Source organism: Trematomus bernacchii, unplaced genomic scaffold, assembly GCF_902827165.1.
Source record: "Trematomus bernacchii unplaced genomic scaffold, fTreBer1.1, whole genome shotgun sequence".
NCBI lineage: Eukaryota > Metazoa > Chordata > Actinopteri > Perciformes > Nototheniidae > Trematomus > Trematomus bernacchii.
Genome location: NW_022987477.1, coordinates 7,024,662 through 7,051,502, shown reverse-complemented (window position 1 = coordinate 7,051,502; position 26,841 = coordinate 7,024,662). Strand labels below are relative to the sequence as shown.

Sequence of the window (26,841 nt, the reverse complement as noted above, 5' to 3'; positions counted from 1 at the left end):
AAATGAATAGGACTGGGGGTGGGGGGGAAGACTAGAGGAGTTTAAAACATGTTGTACCCGCGCCTGGCTCTCCTTCATGTCCAGCCAGTACTTGTGGAACTTGACAATGTTGGGGTGTTCGACCTGCATCAGGTTCTCAAACATCTCCTTGATCTTCTCCTAAAGAAAAAAATCAGCGTTGATTCACATCTTCACATTACATCATCGAACAAGAAACATACTTAAAGGTAGGGTAGGTAAGTTTGAGAAACCGGCTCGAGATACACTTTTTGTTATATTCCATGGAATGCTCTTAACATCCCGATAGCAATGAATATCTTAAGTGCTTTGACAAAAAATCCATAAAAAAATGTCATCTGTGGAAGCCGTAGTACTGTAAAAAGCACGACCAATCATTTTAGCCGGCCCGGCTAAAATAACTGGATGGCCTACCTGCCTGTCAGCCTTCCATCTGTGCACAAACTTATCTCGTGCCCTCATTGGTCATGTGCGCGTTCGTGTGTGTTGGAGGAGGGGCTCTATAAGGAAGTGGCAGATTTTCTCCGGTCGTGTATTTTCAAATTCTAGCGATCTCGAGCCGGTTTCTCAAACTTACCTACCCTACCTTTAAATCCTTTGACCTTTGCCATAAAGCTAAAACTATAAGTTGATTACATGATCAGTAAATTAAGTACTTTCTAAAGCAAATAAACCAAAAATAAATCACTATATCTTTTTGTTCATAATTTGGGTAGTTTCCTTGGTCTTTTAGGTGAATTCACCTTGGGTCTTGGACTCTTATTTGAACTAAATCATTACATTATTGTTTCAACTTGGATACAGAGAATTTGTAATGGCCCATGGGCATTTATTTAACAATGTTTTATATTTTTTCAGGATTTCACTTTGTTTAACACTAATAATAATCTGCAAATACAGTACATCGATAATGAAATTAATCATTAAAGACCTCCAACTTCTCCTTTTAGGGGTTCTTTTGGAAACATATGACATTTTATTACTCTAAAACACAAATGTATCCAAATGGGGAAGTGTAGTATATCAGATTTTGTTTTAAGACTTGTTATTTTACCTGGGTTAAATCCCAAATTTAAATATAACAACGTTGTATAGTGCACGTCTTGTCTGTAGGGAATAAGAGCCACCATACCTCCTGTGCTTTGAAGACCTTCTTGTCGGAGAAGAGCACCTCGTTCCACACCACCTCCACCCCCTCCTCTGTGTCCATGGCCAGGGAGGCACTCTCCACACCGGGGACATTACCTTGGCTCACCTGCAGGGGGCAGACATAAAAAAAGTAGGAGTTAGAATTTACAACAGTTACAAGCTGCAAACAAAACATTGACTAGTATGATCTTTTAAAGTTGTTATGGTTTTACACACCCTGATACCAAGCACAGTTGTGTTTGTGTTCATTGGATAAAGTCTAATATCTGGCTCTTCAGATGCTAAATGTTAGCCAACTTGACGCTTACTGCGTCTGACTGCTGTTTGGTACGACTTTATGAGAGCGGTGAGGATGAAAAATAACAGTACACATTTGAAAACAAAGCAGCAAAGCATTAAAAAAGCTCTCGCTTAACTTCTCAACAGAAAAAGCATGTCTGAAATGATTAGAAGTCACCTGTGCTGTGGTTAAGATATCTTCTAAAAGCTCCATATAATCTACTCAGAGAATCATTGTGGCGTCATTTTTATTTAAACGCCATCCAACTCAATTTTTCATTCATTAATAAACAAGGAGGGGTTAGTGTAAAGATAACTCCATGTACAGAGTTTATGCTAAATGTTGCCAGCCAGCTAAAACATGATGATGTAGAGTAGTATGCCAACGGGATGAGCAGTGTTGGGGGGGAAGAGATGGATTATCAGGAGTCAGATAGGGAGAAGTGAGGGGATTGTCCACGAGGGATTTACAGAAATGAAACATGGGCCACATGATGGATGATGTGTTACTGGAGATGGGAATAAAGAGGAAGCAGAGTGGAGTGGAGTCAAGAGGCAGCGGCTAGGTCTATAATCTGGCAGACGTAGACAGCCCGGGGGCTCCATGAGTGTTTATGCAACAGCGACCAATAGCCTAAAGACTGCTTATCCCAGGATATCGCTGCCTCAGCACAGACCTGATGTAACCCTTATGCAGCAAAAATGTGTGGTGCAGTGGAGTTTCAAACACTTCATTCAGGATCTGCACTAGGATGTGAAGGTTGAGCTATGACTGTTATTTGACCTTTTTCTCACATGGCTAGATTGAGGTCTGACGAAGCAAAAATACATTTTTACCGTCTCCAGGAACACTGACTTCTTTGAGACTTCTTGTTGAAGATCAATAAAGAATTAGCTTTATAGTTATGAAGAAGATATAATTATTGATCTTGGTATTGATGGCTTGAACTAAAAACTCTAAATCTGTGTGACAGAACATTTTCCCTCTGCAAGGAAATGATATGATGCCGAGATGAGGAAGCTGACAGAGTTTTATGACGGGGTAGGACTGAACAACCATTATTAGGGCTTCTTTCCCCACCTAAATTACTACTTATTACAGCAAAATGCTAACCATTGATCATTATTGCAGTGCTGTACTTGTACCATGTGTCATGACATCATCTCACACTGCGATGAATTGAATCAAAGGACGCCTCTCTGAATCCGGATCAACAGGGGGACGTTTGTTAAAGAACCAAATAAGCACAAGACAAACAGCAATTACAACCACTGCACAAGCTGCTATAAATATTCAGATTCATGATCCAGCTTTTCAGTCACAGCCGCAGAATTCTTTTGAAATAAACCAGCCTCAAAAGAAAGAAAAGTTCCATTAAATGTTGGCTGTGGTTCGTTTATTGCTAAACTTGTAGCAGCAGTAAAACTCTATTTACAGACGCGATGATTTACAATCTCTTCACTTCCCTACTCTACAAGAGATGATCATCTAATTACTGGCATTACAGATTGCAAACACAGTCCTCTGAATGTCTGACAGAAGAAGGAATTCATTCACTTTAATAAGCTATCAGGAAGGAATCATGTCAGTTTCCCTCTGGCGGCTCTGCTGGTATTTATTTTCTCTGGATGTTGAGAAACACTCGGCCCCCTGTCCCACCTCTACATCCCGGGGGTTTAACAGGGTCTGTAGCTTGGTCGTGGTAGCGTGAGACTCGTAAACAACACACCGGATGCTGGGCTGTGATTGGCTGTGTGAAGGGAGGTTGGTTTAGGGAGAGGGAAGGGATTTAAGGATTGTATGTTCAAGTCAAAACAACGTCCACTCGGCTGTGGTTAACTCTACAGTTGAGCTGGGTAAAACTGGATTATAAAGACTGTCACACTAACCTCTCATTACCTCACCCACACATGTTTTCACTCACATGATTCACTTTATTTTGATTTGTAAAGGGAAAAACTACCAGATACTAGCGATACTATAATACGGTTCAATCCCACCTCTGCTACTTCAGTGCAGCTTAAAAAAAAATAGGAAAGCAGAACTCTAAATTGAGTGTCGAAATCAATACATCACTTTTATGTCAGAGTGATATAATTTAATTATATTCTTACTTGCAGCATACCATATCGCCATGGTTGAGACAGCATTATGTGGATTCTATTCAAAGCACAAATTAAATGCACGTTATGCAACATAATGCGAGGAAAGCTAATCAACTAATTATAACAAAATACAAAATAAATCTCATCTTTTGTTGCCGTCTTCAATTAATATAAGCTCCCTAATGATCAGCACAGCAGCTTACCCACAATTCACTGGTTTTTATAGACAAATACAGGAACAAAATAGCTAAAACAGTATCTTGAAAGATATTGGTGTATAAATGAATTGAAATCTGTATGTGATGAACTCTAAATTGCCAGTTTATTAGGGAAAGCAAGCTAAAAGTAATACAGTCTAATAAGAGAAGCAATAAATCCTAACTTAAAGGGTTAGAACATTATTTTTTATTTGAAACAGTTTAAGAGAGGTGTCAAGTGAACTGTACGATCATTTTAAGGGATGACGTGCTGTTGAAATGTATTGCACTGTGTTGTACAGTGGTGTATATTGTTGATAGACACACCCTGCCATCTGTGCAGAGCTGACTTTGCTTATGGTTTACCCCACATTTGTACTGGCTACGTCCAAGTAGAGGAAAGTGCAAATCTCAACTGGCTGGACCATTTGCAGTGACAGTTTCATTGCCCAGAATACGGCAGCTCTTTCAGCCTCATTCTCCCTGCAAAGGCATCTTATATGAACGAGTCTCTTTGTGTGAGACTGTGTGTGGGTACAAGCTTTACAGTGACAGAGATCTTTGTCTGCCAGACGTCAGCATATCAAATCTTCCTACACCTCATACCTCAACGATGAGTTGATACGTCGCACCACATTCATATTTAACAAGTAGATTTTATACAGCCCTACACTCAAGTCATTTTGCATCACGCTGTACTAGATACTTGCTAGGTGTCTGCACTGTATGTAAATGAGTGCAGTCTTCCTTCTGCGTTGCTTTGAGCTTTATCCCTCACGAATTTCACTGGCATCAAAGGAGCAGGATCAAAGATTTGGGCTGAAGTGCTGTGGAAAATACACAAATTATTTTTAAATCTGCACAATGAGGATGTGTGAATAGGGAAAAAGATGCACCCATCCAATGTTAGATACCAAAAACAAAATTACTTTATAATGCTATTACCCAAAACATAATATATATCGGAATTACAGAAACCTATATATAATGGTGATTAGTTAGTGTGTTTGAAACATTTTCTGAAAAATATTCAAACTTTTCCCTTTAATTTATCCTTTCCTACATCCCTAATTTCATCTAAGGTGCACTGTGCCGTTACAGACATGTGCTAATGAGCAAACACCGAAGCAAGCCAGACTTTACACGCTGCTCGATGAGCCGTCTCACACTCTGTGTTTCTGTCTGGTCGGTGTCGGGGCCCTGAGCCACTGACCGTCTGCTGACCTTCACCAGCTGCTCTATAGTCCGCCTTCACCTCTCCCTCTCTTTTCCGCCCCAGGAAGTCACCTCTGCAACACACCATCAGGTCAGAGTTTCGGATAATGTGTGTGTGTCTGCTCAGCGTGAGAAATAACGTGATGGCACCAGCCGTGACAAGTCAAGCAGGGGACAGGAAATGTGCAGCTCAAAGCTCCACATTCACATTCAGATGATGTCCGCTGGATAAGATTTTAAATCATCGAGAAATTGTCTCTGGAACATTTCCTCAGATGAATGCCCTTCATATCTCAGATTATATAAATCAAACGGCTGCCAAGATCCCGGAGCGTAAAAAGGTTCAACCTCTTTCTAAGGACACACAAGGTCACACAGGCTCATGGGCTGTTATTAGACAGACAGATCACCCCCCCCCCCCATCACTTCTCACGTCTTCATTTTCTCATGGAGAACTTAAAGCTCCCCACTAATGGTGCTTTTCCACTGCAGCACATAGCACGGTTTTTGCTTTTCCACTAGGGGTAGTTCCGGCTCAGGGCTACTTTTTCACCTTTTTTCTGGCCCTCCTAAATCGAGGTTCTTACCGGGCAAACAACCGGGCTGAATATGCTAAACTAGTGACGTAAACACTCTCGACTGCTGAATGGTCAGAGAGAATCGCTGGCAAGGGGGCTACAACTACAACAAAATGAACATATTTTACCGTGATTTCATTGTAATACTCGTTTCAAAATGATGCCGAAGTAACAACATACTGATACCGGTCTGCAGACAAGACGGCAGGCGAAAAACCTTTTAAAATGCTTGTTTTCTGAATGGAGATCGGATCGATCAGGCTAAGCTAACGTTGTATATGCTCCGTCCACACTCACAACAACGGCCTACAGACATAAATAAACCAGCGACTGTATTCGCCATGACACAGACAGTCTGTGGTTTGTACTTGTTTAACTTTTGTCAAGTTTCTGAACAGATATGAGGAGCTGTGAGCTCTGAGTGCTAACAGCTAACGGCTGATGTTTTGGTTTTGTGGTTCGCATTGAAGATGACGTCGCGGCAGTTTTACGCAGCGTCGCTCCGCCCGACGAACAGCCGATCGGCCCGCCTACACTGCGTTACTATAGTTACTACCCCAGTTCCTAAACTGTAATGGAAACGCAGCTTAAAGTGAGCCTGGCCTACGAAGGCCTAACCATACCGTACTAGGTCCTGCAGTGGAAAAGCGCCATAAGAGGAATGTAGGACAGCAACGCGGGTTAACAGAGCAGATGGGTACAAAGGGGAGAGTTGCTGAAAAAAAAAAAAAAAAGACAATGTTTGTCAGCCTCTTTCAGGCTCTTCAGAAAATACAATTTCATGTCCTGTTGTGCAGTAATTGTATGACCCATTTTAATAAAAAGGCTTGAATTAAATCAAACGAGCCCTGCTGATAAAACATTTTTTAACAAAGAGTAAGTATCGACCAAATCCTGTACTTTTTTTCCTTCTACAAAACTGGGACATGATAAGCATTGTGAGGCTGGCCCCTCACAAAAGATTAGGACATGTTTGGTTCCTGCAGATGCTGCATCTTTCAAAATCAGCATTTGATTTCGCAGCTCAGAGTAATGTCTGTATTTGTGTTTCAGTCTGTACCAAGGCTTTTCAGTCTGAACAGTCCCGTTGTCCTCGCTCCTATTGTCACAGAGACAAAGCTGCAGATTTATAGGGCCTGCGGGAAAGAGATGGCAGAACCACAACTGCATTCAAGAAGTGAGAGCCTGCTGACTGCAATGTGATAAGCATGGGAAGTGCTGGGAAGCCTTGTTACATAAGGCTTTTACCCTTTAAAAGTGTTTCCACATAAATAAGGGCTTTTTCAACTGACGTCTACCTGCAAGACAGAGGCGTGTAAAAGTGGTCAAGTTTCTGAGTGTTTTATTCCGTACACATGTGCCTGTAGGACTTTTTAAGACCACTTTGAATAGAATTTAAGACCTATTTCACGGCAAGAAAGTATGAAAGAAGAAATACGTCCCATAATTACTTACAAAGTAAATGTATTCATGTTCAAGAGTGAGTGAGTGAGTGAGTGAGTGAGTGAGTGAGTGAGTGAGTGAGTGAGTGTGTGAGTGAGTGAGTGACAAGAGCTATATTCAGAGCTCTGCTGCCTTCATGCTGTTGTATGATTGGTGTTTAGCTACGGTATTTAGCGTCCACAGCACCTCCGCTTTTAGGGTTGACGTAGACTGCTGCACTAGCTAACGCTGCATTAGCAAAACAAACGCTCATTTTGTTTGCAAAAGGTGCAGCGGGCTTCAAACACGTTCCCCTCCACTGGTTTCAACCAAGCACTAAATTCGATGTTTTCCAACCAAATACGGTGGAACTTACACTTCCCCATATTTATTTTAAAGTAGATTCGAAGATACCGGAGTTTCTGACTGCCGCTAGCTGAAGCATGGTTGGTTGCTAGGTTACTAGCTGGGTGTTCTCCGATAAGGGGCCGGGGGAAACAAAGTTAGTGATTACTGGTTCCATGTTGATTTATTTCAATACAAATTGTTGGGGGGAACTGAAAGGCTATTACCGTACTGATTACTTTGCAGCCCGGACATTTCCCCCAAAACACATTTAGACGCGATCGCAACACAGAAGTACTTTTCAAATCCTATCATTTTTAAGACCTTCTAAATCATATTTAAGACCTTTCTTATTTTTTTGATCATATTTAAGACTTTTTAAGGCCTTAAATTCTGATTATCAAATTGAAGACTTTTTAAGACCCCGCGGGAACCCTGTAATAAGTTGTTGAGTGCACAAAAGATATGGAACAAAAGTGGAACTTTTTTAAGAGCTTAAACTTAAAATGTCAATGATTGTTTCATAAATAATCCAAAACATAAAGATATTTCATTAATAATTCTATAAAATCAACAGATCCCTATAATTAAAAAGTTGAAAACAGCTAATATTCTTCATTAGAATAATTCAACGATTGCTAGTGCATTAATTTCTGTTGCCTGACTAATTGATTAATCAACTAATCATTTCAGAACTAATCAGAATCCAGCTCTACTTGAGGCAGAGCATCATTGATAAATCCGAGCGCTTTACTGTAAACTCTGAGCATAGCCATGTCCTTGTCAAGCCCATGAACCTTCCCAGAGCCAGAAATTGCTCAATGAGCTGAAAGTATGGTGGCCCTGAAGCCTCAATGATCTGCGAACCAATGCGCATAGGCACAACACAAGAAGAATATATTCACCTATTCAACAAAAATGACACACACACACACACACACACACACACACACACACACACACACACACACACACACACACACACACACACACACACACACACACACACACACACACACACACACACACACACACACACACACACACACACACACACACACACACACACACACACACACACACACACACACACACACACACACACACACACACACACACACACACACACACACACACACACACACACACACACACACACACACACACACACACACACACACACACACACACACACACACACACACACACACACACACACACACACACACACACACACACACACACACACACTTTTTGACCAATGAAACATTATTTTCTGTTAAGTGGAGAGAAACAGCCCAAGGTCAGGCTTTATCTGTATAACCACAGAGTATGTTTACTTATTTTACTGCTTAACCTCTTAAGAACTTTACGGGATTAAAGGAGTACAGAGCAATTTGTTTTCCCGCCCTTGACAAACAGACATTGTTTGGACAAGAAGCAACTAGACCATATATAAGTGAATAGGATCTTGGCTCAGAGACACAACTATGGCAGTTCAGAGAGAATAGGAAAGGCCTTCGTTGCATAAGAAACACTCGGCCTTATCATCACACCTCAGCAACCACCTGGCTCTCCTCTAACGTGGAAGTTAAAACGACATAATGTAGCAACATGAATCATTATCAGGCTCTGTTATCACCACGGTATTCTCTGTTCTGGCTTTTTACCCTCAAACAATCACTCAAAGTTAGGCAACATACTATCATCCATCTAATCATTCTTTGTTTCTGATGAGGGGAGTGCTGATTATACAGGAGGAATGTGAGAGAGAGGGGGGGGGAAGGTCAAGAGTCCTTCTCACAATGTCACGACGACATCTGATGTTTAATTTATAACAAAGATCAATATACTAAGGGGTTATTCATTTGTGCCTCCTTCACATTCATTCTATTCAGGCTTCATTTGAGAGCATTCTTGTTTGTCTTAAACAATGTGTCTTATGCCTTAACATAAAAAGTATGCCTTAACATAACATGAAATACATGGGTTAATGTGTTTCATCCTGTTGTGATCATCCTTATTTGTTGTTTTGGGTGTTGTCATTTCTAATAGGGATGTCCCGATCCGATCACGTGATCGGGGATCGGAGCCGATCACGTGATTTTCACGTGATCGGGGATCGGGAGAAAAAAAATCGGGGATCGGAATTTTTTTTTTTTTTTTTTTTTTTTTTTATAAAATATTTTTATACATTTTATTTAATGTTACAAAACAAAAATGACCATGTTCACGTCTTAAAGTCATCCTGAGGCCTTAGTTTTGGGTTAAAATTACACAACATCATGTATGTGTTGCTTCTTTTGGGCTTGTTTTCATAGACCTGGTTGCTTATTTCTCTCAAATCTGGCAACAGAGTGGGCGCAGTGTCTAATAGTAGCAGTAAGCTAACAAGAGGCTACGTTCAGCTGGTGACTCGGGAGTCGGGACAGAGAAAATGTCAGGAGTTTGGAAGTATTATAAAATTGAAAGCGAAGGCAGTGTAACAGCCAGATGCAATGTTTGCAAGGCGGAGGTTCCGCGTGGTGGAAAGAACAGAGCTACGTTCAACATGACCAATCTAATACAAACACCACCAACAACAACACGACGAGTACACAGCGGCCACTCAGGTAACGGCACTGAAACAACCGACACTTTCAGAGACTTTTAAAAGGAAAGAGAAACTACCCCAGAACAGTGAAAAGGCCAAAAAAATAACAGCCAAGATAGCTGAATTCATCGCGTTGGATGACCAGCCGTTATCTGTTACCTTTTTTTTCCTCTTAATGCATTGCATAAAGATCGGATCGGGAAAAATCGGTATCGGCAGATTGTCAAAATCAAATGATCGGAATCGGATCGGGAGCAAAAAAAGGTGATCGGGACATCCCTAATTTCTAATCAATCATACAGACCTAGTGTCAGAAGAGGGACCAATCTTGTTGGAGATAACATTGTGCAAGGAAGTCAAGCAGAATATAAATCATTCAATTTGGACATGCTGAAACAGTGTCCCACTTAAGAGTGTGCCTCACTTTCTCTCCTGCAGCGCAACAACATGCAGGATCATTCCCTCACAACAAACATCCTTACCTAACCTCACAGCTATTGCCCTTGATTCACTAAACTCCTGTAAAGTGCTGAGTCATAATTGTAGAAAATCTGCATGAGTCACAGACACCTTTTTCTCTCGTCTCTCAGGGATTGATTAATTGCTGCTTACCATGCTCACAATAAATACAGATACACACAGCGAGAAACAAAGGCTTGTTGATGGATAACACAAACATCTCCCTTTTTAAACTTCCGAGAGACGTCTGCTTTTCAGTGTCTGTTGGAACAGGAAGATGCTCTGCCCGGTCCCAGTGTCCGGCCTAGCAGACGCACTGACTCTGACTCAACTCCAGTATGGCTTTGGCTTTTTTTCCCACGGTATAAATAGTTATTAAAAGCTCTTTTTCCATCAGTTAGTGGTGGAATGTAACTTAGTGCATTCACCTACTGCAATTTATAGAATTCTCTATTTGTAATCCACTACATTTAAGAGGGCTTTTTACTCCACTGTTCCTTTGACAAAATAAAGCAACATTATAATACTCTTTAGATTTGAGCCTCACACTTGCCACATAAATACATGTCTGTTATTTCACAATGTGTTGTTCCATTCAAAGCCCACAGCACTTGATGACATCATCTAAAGTTTGTGAGGTTTCAGTGCTTAGAGCTGGGGTGAACATTTGTCAATTCCCAGCTAAGCGTTTTAACTTTCCCTTAGCTTCACCCTCAAACTCACTCACACATACAGAGTGTTTTGCAATTGCTTAAAAATAATCTGCAAACAATTCTTGGAATGGCCGCAGCGTTTTAAGATAAAAAAGATCGCTTCAACCTGAAAATGGCCACCTTCCAGTTTCCCTAAAAACATGCGCAACTGACTGTGTTCTTGGAGAAGCTTAACAGGGTCTGGCAAAGTCTGCCTGAGTCTTAAAGCTCTCCATAAAGCGGGGTAATTTCTGCCCACTGGATTACCCAATTCATGCTTGTTAATCAGAACACACTGCTTGCTTCATTGCTACTTCATAACCAGTGGAAGAGCAATATGTTATGTGACCTCCTACTGCTCCCCCCCCCCCACCACCAAGTAGAGGTTACTGCAGTACAGCTTTCCAGCAAGCATGCGGGGTGACTCAGGGTAACAGCTTAAAGGAGTTGGCAAACAGTGCAAAGGGTTATTGAGTGTTTGCCACAGTAGCGAGCAAGCAGCTAAAAGCTGGGTCTGAGCACAGTAGCAGTTAGCTCGTGCATGTTGGACCACCATTAGCTCGTAACACTCCCATTACCGGAGGCAGGAGCAAGAAAACAAGATTGTCGAGCAGAAGGAACCACTTAGGGGTGCGAGTACAAGTTTCTAGGCCTCAATTAGTCAAGTGGCTGATATTGAGCTTGTTAAAAAAACAGGCCCCATGTGGAGGAAGGCTGAAGGAAAGTAGATATGAGTACGATGAGGGAGCAGAAAGAGTAGTGTTTATCATGCAGCGTTTATCTTCCAGGGGGATTTAAGGCTGGAAAGTGAGAGCGAACCTGAGCTGGCTCTTCAGCACGTGTTCAAAACAAAAGCTTGTTGGCAGACATGCGTGGAGACAGTAAGAGGCCTTTTCTGGGCCGGCGGCTGTTATGTAACCTTACAGACAAAGCTCAATGGGTGTGTCTGTGAAAGCACCACGTGGGGGGTTAGTGTGTTTATCCAACCCTCAGCTACCTGTCCACAGTTTCTGCACAAGACATCAAGAGCTACAATGCGAGTTGTCATCACCAGGGCCGCAGACAGGCGATAAAATACGATCCAGGGGGGTCAGCTTGAGTAACAGATACATGAGTTTCAAGGTTTATTAGGAGCCCTTTATTATAGCATGAGATAACAGCAGCAATTATTTATCTCTTGCTGCGATGGTCATAAGGTAAACAGGAAATAAAAAGGACTTGACCTCTCTGTCAGGCTGCTATAGCCGTGCGTGAGGACGGGGGGCTTTTATTAATCTGCTCTTTAATTAACCGGCCATCTTTACTGATTGATGGCTGCGGGGATGCATTTCTAATTCAGCTCCTGAATGAAAGTGACCTGCTTTATATTAAACCGCCTGAGCTACACAAACAACACAAAAACATTCAAATTCTGAGTGCAAATTAGGTGGCGTCTGACACACATGGACAACAGCACATTTATGAGGAGGCGGTTATCTGATTTCTGTTTGGGAGCACAAGATTTAATTTCCGCTCAAGAGGAGAAGAGCTGTAATTTAACCAAGGGGGCCTCAAGCAACACATCTGGAGTACACACTCATAACTACAGAAATGCATTTACAGCAAATATGTAAATGCCAAAACAACATACAATAAGTTCCCTTCACATTTAACTTTAATAATGAATGTACAACGTCCCTCCACAATATCCAATTGTTGCTAAATCCCTTTTTATGTTTGTTTTTTAGGCACACATACATAGGATATCAATATTTGGCTTCAAAGGTCAAGACAGGAGTTGATAAAGAGAGGAATGAAATACTCCTTTGAAACCGGCACACACAACGTTTTCATATCAGCTGGTCAATAAAGTCAGGATAACTCTCCTTTGAAGCGTGAAAAGCTTGTGTATGAGACATTCTTGGGTATCCCTCCTTTATTTATTGTTGAAACACAAAAGTCTTTACAGAAATAGTCGTGTTTATAGAGGCTTTAGCCAAGCTATTCGCACCTGCCTGATGCAGGTGGAGATCGAGGAATGGTTGTTTTTTATTGTTTGAAGTCATAAATCATACCAGAGCAAAAGAAACAATATTGACCCGACCATACCTACACAGTCTCTTGCTCTTTGTAACAACACTACAAGACAGGAACTAGACTGAGTCAAAAACTATTATTATAATTGACTCTGTGTGCATCAGAATCACAAGACAAAGCGTTGCATAGGGAAATTCCCTCTGTCGTGATTTAGGTGTTTACATACTGTTAGTCTGGATACAATGCCATACATTTCCATACTGATACTGAAATCATTTATGTTTTCATATCTTACTCCAAGAATAGGGTGAGGGTTAGGGAATAATTTAACAAAACGATAATATTGACACCAGCTTTCTGTACTTGGATAGTTAGTGATTTTTCCGAATGCCAAAGTCAGCTACTTATTGTTCTGCCTCATGCAGAAAGTCGGAATCTTCTTGCGGGATTGTCAGTCCAAACAAATGATTTTAATGTCTGAAAACCTGACATTTAACATTAACATTTAACTCTGTTTTCATATTTGTACGTTTTTTGTTTAAATCCCACTGATGCTGTTCTGGACTTATGTTTATGTGATTTAATATTGACAGGATTAAGTTCAAATAGTACTGTCAATATTTATGTTTCTGTGTGATGAATGCCAGAATCCTCAGCAGAATTTATTGATGCAAGAAATATAAATAAATAAGTTTGTACTGCTAATATAAACAATCATTTCCACATCGCCATGTGAGAAGATTACTCTAGGTAAAGGCTGTCTGGCCTAATGTGTTTAAAGCATACTTTAGTAATTGGGAGGCATTCCTCAGAGGCATACATGTCATGTAACGTGAACTACTATGACAGCTTCGTGAAACCCGGCGGACATGTTAGCCATTCCTAGAGGATTCCTTTTCATGCCAGCATCCCCATTTGACTGCCAGATAGTACGGGTAGCTCCAAATCTCAGAGCTAGAGTGGAAAACGCTGACAGATACCCCTCTGTATCTCCCATCAGATCTGATGACCCTACTAGAGGCCTTGCAAGCCGAGTTGCTCACATTTCACTACAGGTGAGAGTCCCTATAGATCGTATAATCACTGTATCTTCAGCTACAGATAGTAATATGAGTTAGTGTGTGCCTCCATAAGTAACTATACTAAAAGTCAGGCTATATTTATCAACCACTATAGACGATAATAACAAAGTGAAAGGATAGCATTTATTATTTATGAAGGTTTGTACCGATTGGAAGGGCTGAATTATTTGTTTGGTCGGTTGTGAAAAAGTTACTCTGGAGCCTTAACACTCTAAAACACAATAAATAGGTTTAAATTGAACAGATAATGTTATGATTCAATGCAGTTCAACCAACCAAATGTATGATTATTCTAAAAAGATATGTCTTATTATCTCTTTGGTATATACAGTATACTACTCCTAAAAAAGCTATTTGAATCAAATTCCTTGATTGACCCATTGAAATAAATCAGAATGCTCAATTTCTAAAAGACCTGATAGCTGCAGCCCTAGATGTTAATGCTTGAAGTACAGCCTGTTCATGACAGAGCCTTAGGTTGAACACCATCTGTTCTGTTCCTTACTGTAATGCAGCTCGCACCACAGCTTAAAGCTCACACGGTGTTGTAGCAGACCTGACACAAAGCGAACCTTTATTTAGCCTATGGAAGGTTTGTTATGTTTCTGTCAATGCAGGACCAGAGAAACACTGTGAGCACATACACAAAACGGTTGGCTTTGTAACTTGTATTTTAGGAAATCACTAGTTCTTCTTAACTGTACAAACATAACACCTGATGAGATACTGGACGAGGTAACTGTCAGCATCTTTTTTTTTATTACTTTTATTTTATCACTCAGACAAATAAAAAACAAGTAACTCTCTCCGGATTTAACTGATCTTCTTTAAGTATTAAAGAAATTCCAATCCTCATGGTTCCTACTAATACCTAAAACTGGTTTATGTAAGTGGTTTATCCTACTTGGCTGTTTTGTATTATTGGACTGTTCATTATTACTTGGATGTGGAAACAAGCGAACAAAATAAGTATTTCAAGGGCACACATGATTACATTAAAGGAATGTGTTAAGTATATGACACACACAGTTTAGTAATTTGAGGCCTGTATTTGCAGGGAAAGCAGTTTACCCAGCTCAGTAAAGTGGACACAGAAGATTAAATATCTTGCAAATACAACATTTTGTCTTTTCCTTTGTTCCCCTGCAATAAAGTTAGGGTGCAGCTGCAGCTACTACACTTACTCGCAAATGAACTCCTGGAATGCGCTCAATATTACAAGCTGGTGATAACAGTGTATGTGCATCTTAAATGTGGACATTTCCTTCAAGCTGGAGAATAGTAATAGCATTCTTGTCTAGATTCTGACCAATGAGTACACTTTAAACCCTCATGCAGGTGCTGCTTGCTGCTGTTTTTGTATAAACAGGCCTCCAAAATGCCTGGGAGCCTGTGAAATAGCAGCATGTAAACATCAGAAAGTATTCCCCAAGCATAAGAGCAGCGTCATAGATAACAGTTAGCGTGACACCAATATCTTTCAATTTTCCAGCTGACTGAAAGCTTTGTAGTAAAATCCTACCATGACAGCCGCAAAATGCACAGATGAGAATAGCATGCTTTCTCTAATGAAATCTGACCGACTGGGTGATAGGCGTCACACATGAGACGGTAAATAATACATAATACAGCTCCATCAAACTCTTTATGCAGGCAGAGAAGGCGTTGCTGCAGCTTTATACTATTGTCACACCAGATGGGCAAGTTAATATGGAATAATCTTTTGTCACACAGACACAAGTATACTTCCCAGAGGAACACACCTATCTTTCTAGATAGAGGCACTAGATCAAAAGTCAAGGGATCACCAAAGCTTGTTGGATTCATTCTTTGACGTCCACACAATTTAGTAAAAGGTTAAATGCCAATCTATGAAATAGTTCTGGATATATTTCAATCTAGACCAAAGTAGTCAATAGACAGAGTGACATGGCTATCCCTAGAATCATGATGCTAGCATGGCTAAAAAACAACCGCAATTCAATGGACATCTGCATGAATCATTATTTTGTATTCTAGGAATGAATGGGTGTTAATGTGTTTCCTAGTAAAGCCTTGCGCAACAGGCGTGGATGACCGTGGTTGGCAGAGTGACCGTTTTAACAGGTTGATCAAAGCTGGCTGTCCCTGCTCTGTTTCCCCTCCTGGGAAATCTGAGTGGATGTCATTCCTCATAGGGCAGCTGTCAAAGCAGCAAACATGCCGACACTGCAGGATTATTAGGGAGTATGAGTCATTACGAGGATCCCCTAAGGACAGGCAGCGCTTACTGCAAGCCACAACTTGACACGGTCTTAAGAGGGGCAATGCTCTGGGTTTGTTTGCCCGGTTTAATGGCTTGTCTTTACAACCCAAGACATGGAAAGCATCCAAAAACAGCGAGAAGTTTACTGCGCACAACATACGTCATATTTACTGTGAGGTGATGATTTTTGGACGTCCAGTTGACTGCAATGAATATATCCCAACGTGTGTCGCCAGCCTCTGATTGTCAAGGCATTACATCACTGAAAAAAATTGTGATTTCAGCTGGTGTACCAGAGTTCCCGTTAGAATATTTTTTTGCCGGTCAACATGTCCGTTAAAGTTGAAATCTTCCGGACAAAATTAGATAAGTGCCGGTTAAAGGTCTTCTTTGTTATTTATTGAGCTTTAAAACAAATTGATATGATTCGACATTAAACAAACTAATTATAGTAGATTAACTACATTATTCAAAAGTGTACAGTAATTTACAAAAACGCGGGAATAATAAACGGAGCGCTCTCTCCTTCTCCTGACAGCCCGTCAGTATCATGCAGCTCGCGGATCCAGTAATGAGTGACCCGACAGTAAAACTAAACATATCTATAACTAGTTTAGGTAGTTTGAGAGGTAATTAAAATAGCTACGTGTGATTTTCTAACCTGAAGTGTGTTTTGCTCTGCTCGCCGCTGCAGGGGATCATGCAGAGCTGCGTGTCGACTCGTCAGCAGCAGCCGATCTCTCTCTCCTGTCAGATTAGACTTTACTCGCATTTATGTCCATATCGATCAGATCTAGCTAGTTCTAGCTAATGATATGACTACCTGCTTGTTAAAAGACACCTAAACAATAAGCGTCGCTATGCAACCGGATGAGGCCACAAAGTATAGCGCAGCATTATGCATTTGTTTACATGCCCACCGGAACCCCGAGGCATTACCAACAGATCAACGCACAATCAACCCATACAGGACATCTCTTTCTCCACATTAAGTGTTAGACATTAGAATTGACAATTTTTGTCTGTCACATACTCTTTTGTCTGTCACATACTATTCTTGTCTGTCACATAAGTGGCGCAACTGATGCGGTATTGCGCTAAGGGAAAATTATTTTGACCGGACATTTTGACCGGAGAGATTTAGATTTGCCGGACTTCAGCATATTTTACCGGTCATTGTCCGGTAATTACCGGCTAACGGGAACTCTGTGGTGTACCTCATTTCAATACCAATATGTAGACATCTTTCAGGGCTTTGGAAACATTACATATAGCCTAAATCATTATTGAGAAACAATCTATAGATTTATTGATAAGGAATAAAGTAATCAGCTGCAGCATTGTAGTCCCCATAACACACTAGCAACATAACATATCTTACTTAATTCTTATGTAAGGCTACACTGCTGTGGCTGCCTTTAATTGTATTTCTTACATGAACGCAAAAGGGTCAAATTTCATACTATGGATCAGCCATCATAATTTCCATATTTAAACCTTCTTTCAAAATATATTTTGTGGAAAAAAGACCTATTGTAATATCAGTTTTTTGATATTGCTCACACATGGATGTACAAACTTGAGGTGTGTTATTACCTCAAGTTTGTCAATCCTGGCAAATGCATGCGAGTCACTCACACATGCATGGGACTTTGGTTAACACTTAGGAGCAGAAAGCAGCATCTGCACACCACACTCAACAGCACATATTCTACTGCGCTTGAGAATTAACGCCATGACACAAAGCAGAGTTGCAAAGCAGATTGGAAATAGAAGATGGAGCAATTACTGGAATGGGTAGTGGGCTGTTGAGGCTTCACAGTGCAGGGATGGTGGGAAGTCACTTCTGGGGATCTACCACACTACAACATCGAGCCAAGATCACAAGGGGTCAGTGATAATCCTCTCTCAAGGCTGGACTTTAATAAAAAGAGCCAAGTGTGACAGGTCAAGGTCCACTGTGTCTCTGGTGGATGTAACTCAAACTGTGATACGAAGACAGATATTCACTCTTTAGACCAGAAGACAGGAAGTATTCCAAGGTTTACTCCAAGGTTACCATGGAGTCTGTTAGTCAGCTGTGGACTACTTGAGCCCTGTTTTTTCAGCCAATATTTGTTTACATTTTGATATATTGGCACCATGTTGCTGTTGCCGTGTATCCAAGGACATAAGAAAACTCTCACATTACTTTGATAGGGCAATAACACGTAGAGAAGGTGCCAATCCCAGGCAAGACCTGGAGTTAGAGTACGAGTTTAATACTGAAATACAGTGTTCATAAAACTGATTCTAAATATGTGTGCATTTGATTTGACGTGGATACAACTCTGAGCAGGAGTTACATTTTTTGAGTGAATTGCCTAAATCAGGCACTAAGGGTTTAAAGTATCATAAGTGTCAGATGACTTGGGTGTCACAGACATGTCAATAAGCACACAAAATCAGCAATCAATACAATTACCATTATTTTTAGATCCACTGCATGCTCCTTTCCCTTGTACCTCATACAGTACATTTTGGGCCATTTATCGTCTCATGGTTTGAAACCTCAGGTTAAGAGCATCCAATATTTGCTGCAGTTTTGCCAGCCTCATATCTCAACAGGAATATTGTGTGAGTCACGTCATTTTCTTTGTAAAATGACGTGGGTTAGCTTGAATGTCCACATTCAGGGATGTCTCACACTGAGGATACGTGCCGACAGCCATGTGCACAAAAAGAGCAGCCGGGTTGCATTGTCAACACCTTATGCAACAATTATCCAAACATTGAATTGATTTGGTACCGGGGGAAAAACAATGCGTTTAACAACCAGCCTCAGTTTGATTCAGCACACAGAACTTTGCTTTCCCATAACACCATCACCACTCAGCCCCTTAGAAAAATCAATGCTGCATGTTGGGTCAAGAAGGTAAAACTGACTTTAAACCATTCCATCTAAGAAAAACAGCCACGCAAGGCAACAATACCATGTGGCGGCAGGCTGTGTTTATTGTGATGCCAGAGCTGAATAACAGATATGGCAGCGTGTCATCTGAACTTACGCCCCCTGACTTAGTTACTGAGTATTCATGTGTATTTCATGCCTGCCGCTCAGCCACACCCAGGCATGCTGGATGGAGAGCTGTCCGACACTATTGCATCAAAACAAGGCAAAGTTTATGGATTGAATACACTTTATATAAATGTGATATACACATATATCAACCTCAGAGATTATGGTTGATTTATTCCTCTTGGAGCTTCTTTGTGATTGTATTGGCAACAACTATCGGCTTAGCTTGTCCCTGCAGAGATGACGTGACATGAGTTTATTTTGTTCTTGTGTAAAAACCTGGCGACTGATGAAATGGTTTTGCTTATTACTCTCCGGTTTCTTTCAAAAGAAAAGCTTATTCAAGACAAAATCGAATCACTAGGTGAGCTATAAAAGGTAACCTTACAAAGACGCAGTGATCATAAGCTCATAAAATACTGAAAATAATTGATTTATGAATGATTGAATGTGTTAATCAACAGAAGATAATTGTACAAAAATGTTGAAAACAGAAATTATTATTCAAGATTATATATTAAGTGCAACTTCTACAAAACATTTTTGGTTCCAGCTTTTCAAATGTGAGTATCTGCTTTGTGTCATTGTAAACTGAATACCATTTGATATTTAGATTGTTGGTTGGACAAAATAAGCAATTTAAAGTTGACCCCCTCTGGGTTTTGGCCATTTTTGGCTGTTTTTCACAAATTCTAAAGACCAACCCTATAAGTAACATTCACCAAATTAAAAATGTTTTTGCATAATGAGTTGATGTAATGTAGAACAGTAGAACATAGTTGATCACATTGAACATAAATTAATGTTTATATTAAATAATTAGAAAGTGATTGATTGCTATAGTCCGATATGGATTTTCACTATAGCAACCAGCCCTGAATGACTGATGCTCTCAGTGGGGGGTAGTAAAAGCAGCCCATATGGGTGATCGATGGCTGGAAAAACACCAGGCAGGGTGTGTTGGAGTGCACAGAAGAGAGTGAGGTCAGGTGGTCCTGCTGTTCATAGGACCCCATGTGTATTCGAGAGATAACCTTCAACCTAAATGTTCAGCCTTATCTGGAGCTGTTAGTGAAGCCGACGCCCGCTGCTTCACTAAAAAACATTTAGGTGTCTGTTTCTTCTTTCTAAGAAATAGATCAACTTTTTTTTAATGTATATATTCCTAGGTTAGGGTTTAGCAGCTGGGTTTGTCAGAGAAACTGTGCAGAGTCTCATTGTCTTCAATGTTAGCATTAAACAAACATGGGATTATGTATGAGTGACAAAGCCTGGGGTAAGGTCACTGGGTTATTTGTTTTGAATGCAGCTAATGTCTTGTCTGGACTAGTGCTGACCTTCACATGGAAAGGTGGCAGAGTCGTAAATAAAGCTGTAGATAAAGACAGTTAGGTACTCTCCAAAAGCGGAACAAATTGGCCCGTTATTATTTTGTGCCACAATCACGCAGTAGCATTTAACTGTTCCACCTTTAAATGACCCCCTTCCCATGTTATTTGCACCTGCTGGGAATGCTTTTAGAAAAGAGCTGTAACAAGAAAAGGAAAGATGTTTCTGGAGTTTGCTTTTTAGTATTGTCTGTCTATTAGGATATGGGGTGTTGTGTTTTGTAAGGGTTCTTAATTCATCTAATAAATCAAATAAGATCAAGGTGAAAACAATTGTTAAACTAGTAGATTGATAGAAAATGTATCTGATAATCCAAAAATCAAGTTGGAATACTTAATATTTTTGGGTTCCAGCATGTAAATTGTGTGGATTTAAGAAGAAGAAGAAGAAGAAGAAGAAGAAGAAGAAGAAGATGAACCTTTATTAATCCCCCTAGGGGGAAATTCGGTGTATCACTCTGGCTTGTATTTAACACACACACAGTATACATTTATGTCTTTGTTTTGTTTGAGGCAATAAAAGTACAAGTCAAACAATTATCTACTTTGACAAAGTAACCTTCATGTTACTGATAATGTCTCTGGATTTTGACTATCTCTGACCAAACTAGGATAATCTTAGCACAATTTAACATGTTCCATCAATAACTAATATGTATTCAATCATGATTCTGTCAATAAAATGTCAGTTAATTCACATAAGTAAATAAAATATACGTTTTTAAGTTGCCACTTGTATCCACCTAACAATGCAACAGCCATGACATCCACTTTAATATAAATAATCACATAGAGGAAGCTAATTTCTGCAGTTGACTGTAGTTGGTTCCCATAATGCACCTCATTTGCCCTTTATAGTGACTGGATTCTGATTTATGGAACAACTCTGTTGCTTCCTCTCACACCTGCATACCTACCTTTTTATGATACAACATGCAATTTAAGGTAATAAAGGGAAGCAGTCAGACCTGCTTTACACACCCACAGTATGTTAGTGTGCTTCCCAACCCTGCAGCATATCATAAATCCTATGTTGAGATTCTAATCTTCCAGACGAAGAAATGTGAATAAACAGCAGTGGCGGGTGGACGCCTGTCACATTGAAATAGACTGTATGTGGGCTAAGCAAATAAAAGGAGAGATTTATGGGTGCAAACACCATGGGGCAATAAAACCTCGGCCTGGCTTAGAATAATTGCATAACTGGGGATGTCCAGCACTCAGAGAGGCCGATTGATTGGAATATTTCCTGATCAAAAAGTAGATGTTTTTAAAGGGAACACACACACACACACACACATGTAGGCTGACAGACCAACCTGCTCTTTCCGTTTCTGCCAGCGGCCGCACGGGCTCTCCTCCAAGATCTCGCTCTCATCCTCGCTCTCCTCTTCCTTCCCCTCCGAACCTGATTTCCTTTCCGGGACGGACATCGTCATTTTAACGCCGTTTATTTCCAGATAACAAACCCCCGACAGACCCTCTTCTACCTCCTTCCTTCCCTGAGGTTTTGTCGACCAGACGAGTCGAGACGGTCCTCGCGCTGTCTGCGCAGTGAAGACACCCCCCTCCCCTGATGACAACAGCCACTCTCACTCAGCCCCCTTGGCGCTCAAAACATCTTGCAGAGAAAACTGATATTGCCTAAAACAAGCGCTCCTCAGTCTGTGAGGAACAACCCACACCGCCTCCAGATAACAACTAGCAGTGTAGGCTACACATAACACGGTCGCTGGACTGAACGGAGGGTGGGAACGTGTATCCCAGACTTCAGGCGCCCCATGCAAAATAGGTTACGAAATGGTTTTCCGCTTATCTTTCTGTTAACACTGAAGCACCACGGGAGTGGAAGCTCGGTCGGTGGAGCAAAATAATCCCTCCCGACACAACTGCGATCATTCCCTGCCTCGTTTATCGTCTGTTTAATAGAGGAGAGTTTAATTTTCGACTATCTTCCGCACGCGACACTGTCTGTGTTGTCGTATCTGAAGCTGCGGCGCGAGCTCCTGCCAGGAGCGGTGCGCAGAGAGATGGAGCGCATTACCGTAAAGTGTTCAGTATGTGCGCTCAGGATTTTACGTTAAGCCTGTCTGGAAAATGAAGCAAACGTATAAGGACGAGCACTAACTCAGCTACCCAAAATAGGGTATTCAAAAAATATAGTGTGTTATATATTATTTCACAATACATGATTTGACGCATATCCAGGTCCCATATTAGTTTGATTTAATTGTTTGGCATTCATTCTTCTTCTTTCCTGTTTTGTGAATATTTAAGTAGGAGTATACACCCAAACCAACAAAACCTGCTTTTAGACTCACAGCACTCCAATAATTACTAAAAACCAGAACCTAAACCAGAGCCGAGCAGAAGGGCCTGGCTGTTTTATGTGTTAATAGAAGAAAGAAAGGCCCTTTGTGCCTCAATAAGGAGTGCCTGTAGTCTAAGAGGCATGACTTTAATTAAAACAAACATTAATGCTGAGCAGACTAAACTGCACAAATAAAAATAAAAAATTATAAATGCATTGCCCAACATGTATTCAAGCTAATGAACAATGTAGCTTACATAAAGATTACATAGAAATAATTGATTTATAGAAATATACAGCTTTATAAAAACATTGCCATCGACTCCCAGATTCAATGCATCCATTTAAAAAAAAAAAGAAGCTCTGTCTTTTATAGGGGTCAAAAACTATTTTTAGGACCTTAATTAATTTAATCTCCTGAGAAAAAAGTTGTGTTTTATTAATTTGCTACAAACTAGTTTTAACATGGAATACCACAGTAGTATTAATTCAGTCTAGGAGGTAGTTTCTGGGCGTGTATTGAAGCTGTGCTTCATATGTTAGGCGGGCGACATACAAAAGGCACACAAAGCAGGAGATGGTTGAGGAGATCTGCCATGAGGAAAACTATCATTTTAAAAAGTCTACAAAATATGCAACATTTTTAGACAATTAATATTGAAACATTAACTAGAGGAGAACATGAATTGTTTATAGAGATATTTCTGAGAAGTTAAAGACAGAGTTAGATTTGTCCTACACACTGAGGTTTTTGTACTTTACCCATCAGGGCTACATTCAGATAAATAAGACATTGACCACCTAAAGAAAGGAGAAACAAGGAGTAGTCCTAAAGACGAAGAAGAATCCTGATACATTAAGCCCTCAAAGCCAGAAACATGCAGCTTGTCTATGGTATCATTTTGAGCCCCATCCAGAAACAATATGTCACTCTGTATTAAGCAGAGGTTTTTGATTAATGAATAACAAGTGTTCCAGTGTTAACCTTGTTTGCCATCTAGTGGTTGTGCTTTAAAAATAGTACTGGGGAAAAAACAAATTACACAAGTCATTATGTAGGAACCTGTTTGATATGAGAGAACACTGTGGAACCAGGGTGGGTATCCTGTGCCCATACTGTGTAAAACATCTGATCATCTGATTTAAAATAAAATCAGCTATGGGATGAAAACAAGACATTCTAACATTAGGTCTCAATGAGGAGCAAGTTTTTTTGAATTATTGTGTTAATGTTTACTAGATATTTGGGTCAACCTTGCAAATGCAAATATAGCAGGCTTTTTTTAAGTCCAGTAAAAATGTGCCTATTCAGCCATTACTTTCTCTTAAGGGATGTGGTAATAATCGTCACTTTTAGGCTATTTCATTGTTTTAATTCACTCTCTCCAGGTGCATTAAACTACTGTACCACATTTACTATCTTTTATTAAATGTATTTTTGTATAGAGTTTGCTGTCATTCTTTTAGAAGTCTGACAAAATGTACTGTGGACATAAAATAAAACATTTTTGAATACCCCTGACCTATAGCATCTATAATGTTAAAACAACGAGGACCATGTTAACTGTGCTGTGCTGTTGACAAAGGGGTGACCTCATGGGGGCCCCAAAGGTCAAAAATGCAGTTTGGCACTTTTTCTACCTCACATCCCCTGACTTGACCGTGAAAAAACAGTTTGGATGTAATCACAGTTTTATATAATAATCACTTTCTTCCTCTATTTTTAGCGCACGGTGCTCACAAAGGGCCTGAGTGCCAATTCCTCTCACTATTAATGAGATTTACTCTTGGCACAAGGAGCCTCTGCTTTCCTCTGAAAGACAAAGGCGCTGTCTAGACGATATATATCTAGGACACAAAACAGAGAGACAGTCTCCCAGAAATGGAGGGGAAGAACCCAATGTGAACCCAATGTGAGCCCCAAACTAACATTTACTGTAGATGATGTATTCTGCTTGATACAGATAATAATTACACTGAAGTTGGCATTTAATTTGGACATTTTAAACACATTTTGATGATTACAGATTCTACAAGGACTTTTTGTGAAGCCCTGAGGGATGAGGAGACAGCTGCAGGATAACAGGGACACCTTGTGGATTCTTGTTGAAGTTGCAATCATTCCTGTAATTTCAAAAAACTCAAGTCCCTCATGCCACCACTCATAGAAAACCAATCATTAATAGTTTTTCATACACCTCAATTCTTAAACAAATATGCAGAGTCATATATTCTCAGGTTGCTCAATGGGTTACAGTTTCAGAGAGCCCAGGGACTTTCAAATTCATGCAAACCCATAGACTGAATATATAAAAGACTGTATATATAAGGGGCAAACCACTTGCATTCACTGCTCTATACAACAAAAGTAATTTATTAATCTCAACATGGAGGAACATAAAAATATGTTTGTATTCATTGTAATCTACATATGTTGTATACCGCCTGCCTCACATGCTCATGTCAAAGTATAGGTGTCTTACATATCTATACTGGCAGGACACAAACATGCTAAAAGCAACACTTAAATAGACTTTATCCATTATATAATCGTCATAAAGGTAACAGCCTTTTGAAAGTGGAAGGTAAAGAGTTTGTGGAGCAGTCTATCGAGGTGCATTCACCCTTATAATTTAGAAGAAAAAATAGACTGAGTGATTTTACAATTTTTAGAAGATAACAAGACAAGAGACAATTAATACATGATACAGTTTCAGAGATGATACAAATCAAGTCTTGTATTTTTACCTACATTTTGCTAACCCATTGAGTGTTTTTAGTTCCACAAAAATGGAACCAATTTATATTGATCTAAACTGCGCATTTGTGATGTTGTGTAGCATCTAAATATAACACTCAAAAATAAAACAGACAATACATTTGTAGAGTTTGAAGAAATGTTTAAATAAATAAATATAATGCACATAAAATTATAGGGGGATGATATATCTTATGACAGAAGTCATGGAAGAATGACGCATTTTCACCTCTTCAGAGTGAGTCTACTCATCATCTCAAATAGGCAAAGCTTCTATAATCAGTTTAGATAAGTGTTTAACGTGTTGATGTGTTTGTGTGCCACATGGCTTTGCCGCCCTCGTCGTACATGACCAGGTTGCAGTCATCCTGCATGATCAGGCGGAAAGGGGATGACCCTGCAGTGTCTGAAGCCCACACAGGACCATAGACCACAACGTTTCCATCATCCTGCAGGCAGAAACAGAGACGATTGTTAACGGTTTGCTCTAAAGACCATTGCATTTGTAGCATGCACCCTGATAAGAGTCTCATGTGCACAAATATTCTGAGTCACTCACCTGGAAGATAGCCTTAAACTCTCCGTTGCCGGACACCAGACGGTCTCCCTTGCGGAGCTCATCATTTTTGGACAAGAAGTTTCTGCTCAGTGTTATATCCCTTTAAAACACTGAAAATGCTTGAACACAAATTTTGTGAGTTGGTTTGCCTATTATATTTGTATTACCACCAGTGATTTGTATTCACTGAAGAGTAGTTATTTTTCCCCTTGTCTATATAAATAATTTCAGCAGAACAATTTAACCAATAAAGAACTCCATTATGCATCAAACTATTCTTGCACAGTAATATTATGAACCAATCTATTATAATAAAAGTATAGAATACTCACAGAGTTGTGTTGTTTTCTCTTCAGTCAGACTGCAAGCAG

General features: G+C 40.1%; 2 protein-coding genes across 2 annotated transcripts in view; both read right to left on the bottom strand.

Annotated features, from left to right (window-relative positions):
- LOC117498349 (nuclear receptor-binding protein 2-like) overlaps positions 1-22,856 on the bottom strand; it is a 29,449-nt gene extending 6,593 nt beyond the window's left edge. The window contains exons 1-3 of the mRNA XM_034150390.1: positions 22,162-22,856; positions 1,151-1,273; positions 58-159 (exon numbers count right to left, since the gene is read on the bottom strand). Of these exons, the coding sequence (XP_034006281.1) occupies positions 58-159; positions 1,151-1,273; positions 22,162-22,281 (345 nt within the window). The 5' untranslated portion in view covers positions 22,282-22,856. The remainder of the gene's footprint in view (positions 1-57; positions 160-1,150; positions 1,274-22,161) is intronic.
- A 3,351-nt stretch (positions 22,857-26,207) lies between these two features.
- Positions 26,208-26,841, bottom strand: LOC117497891 (lectin-like). The gene is made up of 4 exons (XM_034149928.1): positions 26,803-26,841; positions 26,644-26,648; positions 26,471-26,559; positions 26,208-26,360 (listed from the first exon to the last, which is right to left on the bottom strand). Coding segments are annotated over exons 2-4 (243 nt in total). The 5' UTR covers positions 26,645-26,648; positions 26,803-26,841.

What these genes read in the sequence shown, in the direction of transcription:
- LOC117497891 (XM_034149928.1), bottom strand. An exon ending in AGTTTAAGGCTATCTTCCAG is followed by an intron (nt 26,361 to 26,470) that starts GTGAGTGACTCA and finishes TTCTGCCTGCAG; the next exon opens with GATGATGGAAACGTTGTGGT.